This window comes from Miniopterus schreibersii (genome assembly GCF_964146895.1).
Source record: "Miniopterus schreibersii genome assembly, chromosome: 19".
NCBI lineage: Eukaryota > Metazoa > Chordata > Mammalia > Chiroptera > Miniopteridae > Miniopterus > Miniopterus schreibersii.
This window is the reverse complement of record NC_138119.1, coordinates 13,091,943-13,103,408: the sequence shown is the minus strand read 5'-3', so window position 1 is coordinate 13,103,408 and position 11,466 is coordinate 13,091,943. Positions and strand designations below refer to the sequence as shown.

Here is an 11,466-nt window from a genome sequence, read left to right as displayed (position 1 = left end):
ACTAAACGAGTAACGCAGCACCGAGTACCAAGGTGCTCAGTCAACTTCCAACAAAGGCTAACTCATTTTGATCCATATGGGAGAGAGGAAGGTGGCAATTTGCCAGGGGCTCCAGTGCTGAGTTGGCCACCAGAATTCACCTGGCCCTACCACAGGCTAACACACCTGCCTTTGGCAGAGGAACACAGGCTCCGGGTCTCTGGAACCTCAGCCAGCTTTGTCCTTTGTGACAGTGCCACCTAGCGAGAGCCCGGCGGCACTGCCTCCTACTCCCGGCAACTGCCAGGACCACTGCGACAAGGTGTCATTTAGGCTTGGGAGGGAGAATGTGGTGTGCCCGGCCTGTCTCCTTCCATTCTGCTTTCAGGCTACTGGTTCAGACTACTGATGCAGTCCTTCCTTGACCCTGCAGAGGAAGCCACGCTGTCCCTCCCCCAACCTCGCCCAGACCCCTGGATCTGATAAGCGCGAAGGGTCAGCTGTCCACTGCCGCTCCTACAGGAATGACCAGCAATCTGTCGATCACACTCCCCGGTCTCCAGGCATCGAGTCTTTGGGAGTGGGCAACACAGGCATTACCCTCACCAGAGTCACTGTACAGCTGCGGAAACTGAGGGAAGGTAGTTAACCAAGGTCACACAACGAACCAGCTGCAGGGCCCGGACGAGAATCCAAGGCTCTCGTTACTGGGTCCCTATCTCCTCCCCCAACTACACGCCCCTCATTCCGGGTGGCGACAGAGCATGCCCACGTGGCCCCGCGAGGGCAGGGGCTCGCGGACCCTGGTCCTCGCGCAGGATTAAGGCGGCACAGCGGCGACCGCAGGTCTCACTCTTTCTTCTGTGCCCACCAGGTGCCCAGCACGCCGGCAGCGACCAGGAGAGGCAGGGAAAGGGGCCCAGAGCAGGAAACAGGGTCCCGCGCGGCTAGCCCCTAGGAGCACGCGGCGCTCGGTCACGTGAGAGGGGAGAGCAGACGAGGGCCGTCGCACGCACGCATGCACGCACGCCGTACGTAAACACGCACTGAGCTGCTGAAATCCGCGAGCCCAAAGCTGCGGTCACATGTGGAGGGTGACAGTCGAGAGCAAGGGGGCGGGAAAGAAGGAAGGGTCACGTGAAAGAGGCCAGACCGGGGAGGTCACGTGAGGGTGGCCGGAGGCGGGGCTGCCGAAGAGGAGGAGGAGGGGCGCGCGGCTTCCGGCTGCTCGGGGGGAGCGGCGAGCGAGGGGGGGGGCCCTGTCCCGGAGGTGGCGGCGGCGCCATCTTGGCGAAGGGGGGATCAGGAAGTGCGGACCGCGGCGGCGGCGGCGGCGGCGGAGCCCGGAGCGGAGGCCGGAGGCTCCCGGCCCGCCGGCCCCGGAACGGAGCGGAGCGGAGGATGCAGCAGCCGCAGCCGCAGGGGCAGCAGCAGCCGGGGCCGGGGCAGCAGCTGGGGGGCCAGGGGGCGGCGCCGGGGGCCGGGGGCGGCCCAGGGGGGGGCCCGGGGCCGGGGCCCTGCCTGAGGCGGGAGCTGAAGCTGCTCGAGTCCATCTTCCACCGCGGCCACGAGCGCTTCCGCATTGCCAGCGCCTGCCTGGACGAGCTGAGCTGCGAGTTCCTGCTGGCTGGGGCTGGAGGGGCCGGGGCGGGGGCCGCGCCCGGACCGCATCTCCCCGCACGAGGGTCGGTGCCTGGGGATCCCGTCCGCATCCACTGCAACATCACGGTGAGGACCCCCTTGCGTGCGCCTCTCTGGGAGCCCCTTCTCAGGGACTCGGGATCACCCCACACAGCTTTTTGATCTCGAAAGACCTGGGAGGCCGAATCCCCTCTTGGGGCTTGCTCCTTCTCTCCAGGTTACACTTGTTTCTGCCCCTTGAGGTTCTGCCAAGCACCCAGAATCTCTACCATTGACCCTTCATAGAGGCACCCCGACATATGGTGCCTCCACTACCCCTTTCCACTAACCCACCTACATCCCAAGCTTCATGATTTGGGGTACTCCACGACTTTACCTTGACATCTAGGAATGCCCTTTTCTTCCCCTCACTCTCATCTCAAGGTTCCAGGCCTCTGCACTGTCCTCAGCTGGAAGGACTTGGCTGGGAACTCTGCACATTTCAGTGGTGCCCCCTTTTCAGTAGTACATTTAACTTAGGACGTTGCCACCTGTGAGATCCCTGCCCAGGCATCTCTCAGGCAGCCCCTCTTTGCTCTCTAAATTTTACCTTGTGATAGTTTGCAGTACCCTGACTCGTTCCCTTTCCTTTGGGTTCCCTTTTATTCTGGTGTAACCTCTAACTCTCCTTTTGCCCCAGCTGGTAGCAGATCTGCCACTCCCCCCACCCCCCTTTCCTGTGGCTATCTCTAGTTGTCCTGGGTGGTTTGTTGCCTTTCCTGGTGATGGTGGTAATATTTGAGGGCTACCCCATTCTGAACAGCAACAGTTCCTTTTCTCCCCAGTGAGCATCATTCCATCCTAGGCTTGCTGGACTAGGAGACCCTGCCGTGTCTCCTGCCTAGTCCACCTTCACATATCACTTGAAGAGGGTTGGCCTCTGGTAATCTGGGAATGTTTGATACTGTATGGTATAGCATTTATAGTGATTGATACTACCTGCTGTGGTAATGTTCTCCCAGCCCAAGCATTAGTTAAGAACCCAGGGGACAGTACTTTATCCAGGCAGGCAGACTGCAAATGGGAGTAGTCTGGGGAAAGACAGACTTGTGAATTGTGTAGTACTTTGGGGCCTGATTCGATTTATATGATTCCTGTTTTCTGTCCCTTTCCTCCAACAAACCAGGTCAAGGTTTGGTGAGGCAAGCCTCAGCTGGGATTGTCTAGTGCCTCACCAAAACTCGTGTGTCCCACTTCTTCCATCCCCACACTACCACCACACCACCTTTTTTCCTAATAAAGTAGAAAGTTGAGGTTGAAGGATTAGGTGTGGCTTAGGTGAAGACATGAGCGTCTTTAATAATTTGTTTACCTCCAGCATTGAGGATTAGAGCCATGGCAGAGTTAAACCCCCCAGTAAATGTGGATATGGTTTCCTTGGCATGTGTGGAAACCTCAGGAGTTAATATTGTTCCTGAATTTACTTCCTAATTCCTTAAGGATAGGTTTGCCCCCTTCTAGCTGCCGTTCCAGTTGCCAAGGGCCATCTACTATCTTTGTCCCTGAAAGGAACTTAATTTAGGAGGTTCTCAGACTCTCTTGTGGCCCCTGTAAAGGAGACTTGGCCTGAACTGGCCCCCTTGGTTTAGCCAGAGGGGGAGTCTGGTCAGGCTGCATTTGGCTCTGTGGCTCAGGAATGCTGGGAATGTTAGCAGCGTAGGCTTCTTCCAGACTGCCATGTGGAGCCCTACATCCTACGCCTGGACGAAGAGGGTGGCAGGTTCCCAAGGGAGAGGTGGGGAGAATTGGCCTTTGAGGGGTCCTCTTGGGAGTGGGGTGTGGAAATTCTGCTACCCTTTCACTTTTAGGTTCTGGAGATACAATCTAGTTTTTAATCCCTCCTTCCCCAGTTAAAACGAAAGTGATCTCTAGTCTGCTTTTTTCACATCAGTGTGATTGTGGTGAGGTGATCCATTCCTCAACTGATTATGGAGTTTGAAAATCAGATCAGAAGAGGACTTGGTGCTGGGTGTGGGAGAACTTCAAGTCCGGAACTTGGATAGGAAGCCTCCCTCACTGTTCACAGAGTTTGGCTGTGCTGCTTTCTCTTCTCATGGTCTAGGATTTGTTGGAAAGCTGCTTGATTAGATACTGACTTGCTGAGCTGGGCTTTTATGAGCCTAGGGAAGAGCAAAGGGACTAGAATTTTTGGGAAGTGGAGGGCAGGCAAAATCTAGCATTTCCCAGAGCTGTCCACCTTGACTGCTCTCCCCACTCTTTTCCCCCCAGGAGTCATACCCTGCTGTGCCCCCCATCTGGTCGGTGGAGTCTGATGACCCAAACTTGGCTGCTGTCTTGGAGAGGCTGGTGGACATAAAGAAAGGGAATACTCTGGTGAGGGGGCCAGGGTGTTGAGGTGGGGTCCAGGTCTTGAAGAAGAACTGTGAAAGGGAGATATATCTGAAAGTGGATGGTGCAGTAGGCTGAACTTTGGGGGCAGACTTCTTAGGGAAGTTGCTTACTGAAGACAGAGGGAGAGACCTGCACCAGCCCCAGGATTGGTCCAGTAAACTCTTTCCCACAGCTATATGGTCCATAAGGTTTAGGGAACTAGGTACCCTTTGGGTTCTGGGCTAAGAGCTCATCCATGTACTTGTCCAGATTAGGGTGGGGAAGGAGTATTTGATGTCACTGTGGTCCCCTACCCCCAGCTATTGCAGCATCTGAAGAGGATCATCTCCGACCTGTGTAAACTCTATAACCTCCCTCAGCATCCAGATGTGGAGATGCTGGATCAACCCTTGCCAGCAGAGCAGGTGAGCAGCTGAGGAACTTTCGGCCTTGTGCCGAGAGTTATCCCACAGACAGCACTCATGAGGATTGAGACAAATCTGCAATAGTTTCCCTCCACCCCTACCCACTCCAATCACATACATGTATTGTGACTCTTGACTTCTTTCTTCCCCACATGAGAATCTAGCTAAATGGGACACTAATAGCTTTACTAGTTCCTGTCAAAACTCACTCTCATGGGCAGTATCCCTCATGTGGAGAGGAAGGGGGCAATTTTTACCAGTAGCAGTTGGTGGCCATTGAGTGTCTCAGGCCCCTTGTTAAGAACCAAGAAAATAATATCAGTCTAAAGACAGCTGAGTAAAAGAGGGATTCTTAGGGAAAATAAACTGGGATTTGTGAGGTGGGTGACAGAAACAGCCATTTTGCTTCTCTTTTATTCTATGGCATATGGTAGGAGGAGAGTAATGGGCTGGTAGTGAATTCATTCCCTGGGCTGTTGCTTCCACTCAGATCTGGCCGGTGGAGAGACTGGCAGCATTATGGACAGGCACACAGCTTCCAGATCTGGAGGCACGGGAGTAGGTGAAAAGTTGCATTCTAGGGAGCCTGGGGCCCTGATCTTCCTCCTTTCCTCTCCCCACTGCAGTGCACACAGGAAGACGTGTCTTCGGAAGATGAAGATGAGGAGATGCCTGAGGTAGGCTTGCCACCTGAAGCAGCATTGGCAGGAAGCTCTTTTAGTCAGCAGCTTTGAGCGCCCACAATATACAGAGCTCCAGTCTAGAACTGGGGAGAGAAAAATGCCAAAGGAATAAAGATTTACTGACCTGGAGGAATGGCCAGTGTAATAGAGGAGACAGGGCACCCACATCCAACCACTGAAGACAGTTAAGTGCAAAACTATTTACACCAAATAGCAACAAGTTAATTTCAGATGGCTTTGGAGTGAGACCCAAGTTTGCATTCTATATCTCTGAGCTTAACTGGGGACTTTTACCTAATTTCACTAAGCTGCAGTTTCCTTATTTATAAAACAGGATTATGGTTTTATAAATAAGGAAATATATGTGGTTGTCTTGAAGATTAAATGAGGCATTGCATGTAGAATACTTCATGCAGTACATGATAAGTGCTAAATTTATCTGATATATTCTCTAAAAACATAATACTTCTGCAGAGTATTACAATTAAGAACTTGAGCTTCGCCCTGGCTGATGTCGCTCAGTGGTTAGGACATCTGTGCACCAAAGGGTGGTTGGTTTGATTCCTGGTCAAGGGCACATACCTGGGTTGCAGGTTCGATCCTGGCCCTGGTGGAGGCACATGCGGGAAGCAACCAATCAATGTGTCTCTGTAACATCTATGTTTCTCTCTCCCTCCCCCTCCCTCGCTTCCACACACTCTAAAAATCAATGGAAAATATATCCTCAGTTTTAACAACCAATAAAAAAGAACTTGAGCTTCAGAACCAGACAGAATTTGATTCATATTTTAGCTCGGCTAAGAATTATATGACTTTGGACATGAGAATTAACCTCACTAGACCTCAGCTTCCTCATCTGTAAAACGGGGGTGGGTAGGTAATGATAATATAATGGCATGGTGGTTGTAAGAATTAATTGAGCTAGTGTGTATAGCATCTAGTACAGTACCCGACATATAACAAACATTCAGTAGATGTCAGCAGCTAATGTAAAAATTCGGAGGTCAGTATTGCCGTGTCCTGCTAGAGCCAGGAGATCACTTTCATTGCTTTGTTCCCAAGCATTGCATTAATGCTCCAGGTTCTGTAACTTTGTTAGGGTCTTCAGACATAAAACAAAAGACTGGTGATACATGAACTTACTCTTGCCAGACAGTAGAGAACCCTCTGCACCATCCCTCCAGCATCTAACAGAGAGGTCGAATGAGTTTGGGCTCCATCATGTGCAGTGAACTGCTTGTTCCCCTAGAGCAGGGTGAATAAGGGGCGAATTCTGTTCTTGACCTCTGCCATTGCCCTGTCTGGACCTCCTTCCTCATTCCCCTCTTGTCAGTGGGTGCCTCTGCATACCTGGAATCAGGTCGTGCACCTGAGAGGGCATGAGATTTCTTATCCAGGTTTTTCCTTTAACCTAGAGTCCTAAAAATTCCTGGGTACAATAGTCACCTGGTGAAACATGATCTTTGAGTCACAGTGTCAGGCCAAAGTCATTCTAGGAATTAAGAGCTTCTGCTGCCAAGGGAGAGTTTTAGGATCAGTTGGAGCAGGGTCAATCTGGGAAACAAGAGGACTGAGTCTGCTTGCTTTCCCTAGGTCCTTAGTTCTGCTGGAGAACTGAATGGGAGGGGAGATTTGCCTTGTCCTTTAGATTATTAAGGGAATGGGGCTGGGAACTGCTGCAGAAACAGAAATGGTCCTGTGTTCCATAGCCTGCTAGAGAGACCAATGTTCCTAACTTGCAGCTCTAGACCAAATGAGAATGGGAAGGTAGTGGTCCCTCTCCACAACCTGTGTTGGTTTATTTTTCTCTATCCCACTCCTACCCACACCACCCCCAGGACACAGAAGACCTAGATCACTACGAAATGAAAGAGGAAGAACCAGCTGAGGGCAAGAAATCTGAAGATGATGGCATCGGAAAAGAAAACTTGGCTATACTAGAGAAAATTAAAAAGAACCAGAGGCAAGATTACTTAAATGTACGTACCTTCTAGGGAGAGGCTGGGCCAAGGGGTTGGTGGGTACTGGCTAGAAGGTAGTAGCCATCACATATCTGTCTGGAGGGTGGACTCTTTTTGTGGGGTGAGTTATGGGTGTGCCTACTCCTTGCCTAAATCCTGAGCAAGCTGCCAGACTGACCCTAAGGTCTAGTATGTGTGTTTCCAGACCACATGACCATTAGATGTTTCTGTCTTTTCCGCCCTTGCAGGGGGCAGTATCTGGCTCGGTGCAGGCCACTGACCGGCTGATGAAGGAGCTCAGGGATATATACCGATCACAGAGTTTCAAAGGTGGTGAGTTTGCCTTAGGGAGGGGCCTGAACAGGAGCTTCTCATGAAGAAGGATATGAAGTTTGGGATACACAAGTGCTTATGAACTCAGGCTAGAATGGAGCTACTAAAGCCAGTGGCTTAAATGGGCTGCATGTCCATGGGGTGAACCTAGAGCATTTGATATCTTTTCCTCTCAGCCTGGGTGGATCTGCAACCTGGACCATCTTAATAACACCTATCTTCTTCCCACCTTCTAGGAAACTATGCAGTCGAACTCGTGAATGACAGTCTTTATGATTGGAATGTCAAACTCCTCAAGTGAGTGGGGACTTGGGATTGGAAAGGAAGTTTGAGGCCTAGTGTGTGTGGAGCCACTGTGCTAGGAATCTCTAGGGCAATCCCTGGAGCAGGTGTGGGCAGTGATTTGTCCCTCTGCTGCTAGCCTGGGGAAGTGGGAGCCATCATGAGGCTCCTGAGCTGGGACAAAGAGTCTGAGCCGAAATTCATTGCTTTACAGAGTTGACCAGGACAGCGCTTTGCACAATGATCTCCAGATCCTCAAAGAGAAAGAAGGCGCAGACTTCATCCTACTTAACTTTTCCTTTAAAGTAAGGCTGTTTCCCTTCCAGACCCTCCCTCCTTGGCCTAGGTTGCCTTCTCCACCGTATAGTCCCATGGCAGATGCTGGCCTCCCTCCCTGATCATTGCCTTTGTCTCTCTCACAGGATAACTTTCCATTTGACCCACCATTTGTCAGGGTTGTGTCTCCAGTCCTCTCTGGAGGGTGAGTGGCTGAGGGCAGCTCCTGTTACAGAAGGTGAGAAAGGGGCATGGAGCTTTTGCCAGGCACAACTGACTAATCTTTCTTCTGTAGGTATGTTCTGGGCGGAGGTGCCATCTGCATGGAACTTCTCACCAAACAGGTGAGCCTATCTCTTGCTCTTGGTCAGGCTGGCCAGGGCAGGGCTCGGTTGAGCTTTACCACACCACCCCCCTACGGGTTTGGGGTTATGGGCTTAATGTGGCCCTTTCATTCTGCTAGGCAGAGCCTGTACCCACTGACCTAAGCAAACAGGTGGTGGCTGTTCCAGGAGTGAAGGGCAAGGGCCCTCCCATTGATGCAGCTCCTTGCTGGAGAAGGAGTGTAAGGTTCTGGGAACCTTCCTGACTCGTTTGCTTTCTGTTTCCCAGGGCTGGAGCAGTGCCTACTCGATAGAGTCCGTGATCATGCAGATCAGTGCCACACTGGTGAAGGGAAAAGCACGAGTGCAGTTTGGAGCCAACAAAGTAAGGAGCTGGGGCCTGGGGTTGCTGTGACTACTAGAGCCAGGTACAGTTTGGGCCACAAGCAAGCCATGGCTGCCTTCTGAGGGGCCAGAGGATAAAGCCCTCTAGGCTGGTGGTCCTGGGACACCCTCAGTGGGAATAGGAGCAGGGCCTTGGCCTAAGGAGCTTCCTAAGACTTTGGGGAGGACACAGGTCTGGTAGGGAATGCTATGGGATTGCACCCCAAAGGGACCTCCAGGTGGGGGGTAGTATGCTAACAGAGCACAAGTTTGGGAGGTGGGTCTCTGGGTGACAGCCTATGGAAGCTGAGGAGCAGTAAAGCCACAGCTGGCCATGGCCTGATTTGGTGGCTTCTTCTCCCTAGTCTCAATACAGTCTGACAAGAGCACAGCAGTCCTACAAGTCCTTGGTGCAGATCCACGAAAAAAACGGTGAGGCTGGAGCCAGGACTCGAGATTTGGACCCTTGGAAGGCCTGAGGTTTTCACTTCCAGCCAAATAGCAAGAACCCCTTCTTTTGGTTTCTGAGCCTTTACCACCCGTTAACACAGCACCTGCCCCTCTTTTCCAAAGAAAGGCTGGAGGTGGCCACCTTCACAACCTCTTCCCCTAAAAAAGCACCAACGATCATACCACATGTGGACTTGGTGCTGCCCCACTTCCCGACCACCCTTTGAGAAAGCTCATCTCACTCTTCTGTCATCTCAGGTTGGGCACATCCTCTCCCCTTCCTTATGATCTCCAGGTAGGCAGTTTCAGCTTCCCGTGCACCTCTCCCCCCGCACTGGGAAGCCCTTCCTAGGATCTTTTCACCTGTAATCCTGGAGGTGTCTTCAATGATCAGGGCTGGGAGCAGGGACACTTCAGCCTCCACCTCACTGTCTTGCTGGGTTTCTTTGCAGGCTGGTACACACCCCCAAAGGAAGATGGCTAACCCCGGAGTGTCGACCCCTTCCTCCTTCCCCAGGCACCACTGGACCAATTACCTTTGAATGCTGTATTTGGATCTTACGCTGCCTCTGTGGTTCCCTCCCTCGTTTTTCCTGGACGTGATAGCTCTGCCTATTGCAGGACAATGATGGCTATTCTAAACGCTAAGGAAAACACACCGAACTGTTTCAAGTACTCAAGACTGACTTACAGACCAACCAGCCACCTGGCCAGAACCCTTGCTAGCAGGCATTCTTATAAAAGAAACTTTCAAGCCTCCTTATATTGCTGGAAACTCAGCTGTGCTCCAGACTAGAGCCTCCTTACCTATGCTATGGATTTTTAATTTATTTTCTCTTATTTCATGTACACTTTTTTTGGTTACAGTGTATGATGGATGTGTATGAAAAAATGTATCTTTGGGAAAACAATTACAGTTTGTTAATTTGAAGATGCTGGTCTTGACTCATCTTTATTTTTATTCCCACATCCACCCCACCCCCATCCCCTGAACTACTTGGGTGGTGGGGGAGGGGCAGAGATGAGAGGCTGTACTTCACTGCTAAAGCCAGAGTAAGGTGCAGCTGAATTTCTTCTGAAGGCCTCTGGAGCGACCAGCACTTGTTCCCCTTGGCATGCAGAGCCTGGCCTGCTGAAGCATCGTGTACAGGCTGAAATGATGACCTTAATTCTTAGGACTACTTTTCTAGTGACAGATGTTTTCAAATTTCTAAGAAGAAAATGGGAAAGGAGGCTTAAGAGGCTGCTGTTTCACAGAATGCTTTTAAATGAATTGAGTGGGGATGGGGCCGTCTCGTGTGCGGGGTCTCTCTGGTCTCAACAATGTGCTGTGTGCTACAACTCCGGTGTTCGCTGATCCTCCCTGAAAATGGCTTCTAGCTAGCACTGCAGGGTGTTCACTGGCAGCTTCTTTGCTCAACCTCCTGCTTCTTAGTCTCGTAAGAGAAAACAGGTGTAGCTCTGAAGTTTGGCTTGAGGAATTACAGATTCTTTCAAGCCACTCCCATAAGATGGGTCCTCTGGGAAGGTTAGCTTTAAGGGGGTTGTCTACGCCTGTGTCCTCACCCTAGGCTCTGGGAACTGCTGGGAGGGGAGAGTGAGGCGGGACGTCTTCTGAGCAAGAATTGTCAGTGCTGTGTTGTCTCTACATGCTGTTTAAAATTACAGGCATGGCGTGCTGCCTGCCCCCTGGTCAGTGAGCTTGCTTTGGGGTTGAGACAGGCTCTTGGGGACAGACTATGCCTACAGACTGGATGATGACTGCAATGACAGAGCCAGGGATGGCTAAGCGAAGAGCTAGTCTTAGAAGGCCCAGGATTGAGAGAGACAGCTGCCTGGGAGCCTGGAGGATGTCAGTTCTGTAATGCTTTGTTTTAACATTGGTCATTTCCCCATTTTCTTTTAAGGGATTAATGTCTAGCTGCTTCAGGTGGATGGAGAGTTCAACGGTCCCCCTCAATGCTGCTCTAACTCTACCCACACCCACCTGATATAGGGGTGCTAAAAAATGCTGAAGTTTAGATAAAGTGGGGACCCCAGGGGAAAACTCATTCCATAGAGCTGAAATCCAGTTCTCAAGGCCTCTGTGGCTTTCTTCTGAACTTATCACCAGCCCTGGCTGAAATGTAGATTGTGTTTTTAGTAATGTGTACTGTGAGCTGTCCTCTGTATAATGTATTTTGTAATGTATTTTTCTCATCTACCAAAGGATGAAACAAATAAAATTATTTAAATAGTTTGGCTCTACTCAATTTTTTTAAAGAACTAATGGGGTCCATGTTCCCCTGCCATAAGGGAAGCAAGCACCAGCTCCTGTGAGTTGTACACCAGCTCTCAGAGAACCTCCACTTTTCTTGTC

General features: G+C 51.2%; 1 protein-coding gene across 1 annotated transcript; it reads left to right on the top strand.

Annotated features, from left to right (window-relative positions):
• The first annotated feature begins 1,256 nt into the window (after positions 1-1,256).
• UBE2Q1 (ubiquitin conjugating enzyme E2 Q1) lies at positions 1,257-10,038 on the top strand. Its single transcript, XM_081121656.1, has 13 exons — positions 1,257-1,707; positions 3,889-3,993; positions 4,311-4,415; positions 5,042-5,092; positions 6,937-7,077; positions 7,308-7,392; positions 7,629-7,689; positions 7,889-7,979; positions 8,097-8,155; positions 8,246-8,294; positions 8,563-8,658; positions 9,023-9,089; positions 9,560-10,038. Exons 1-13 carry the CDS (start codon positions 1,381-1,383, stop codon positions 9,589-9,591), a joined length of 1,269 nt encoding a protein of 422 aa, XP_080977782.1. The 5' UTR covers positions 1,257-1,380; the 3' UTR covers positions 9,592-10,038.
• The last annotated feature ends 1,428 nt before the right edge of the window (positions 10,039-11,466 follow it).

Coding starts and splice junctions, on each gene's coding strand:
- UBE2Q1 (XM_081121656.1), top strand. CDS start 1,381: ATGCAGCAGCCGCAGCCGCAGGGGCAGCAGCAGCCGGGGCCGGGGCAG. Junction 3,994..4,310: donor TAAAGAAAGGGAATACTCTG/GTGAGGGGGCCA, acceptor CCCTACCCCCAG/CTATTGCAGCATCTGAAGAG. Junction 7,078..7,307: donor AGAGGCAAGATTACTTAAAT/GTACGTACCTTC, acceptor CCGCCCTTGCAG/GGGGCAGTATCTGGCTCGGT.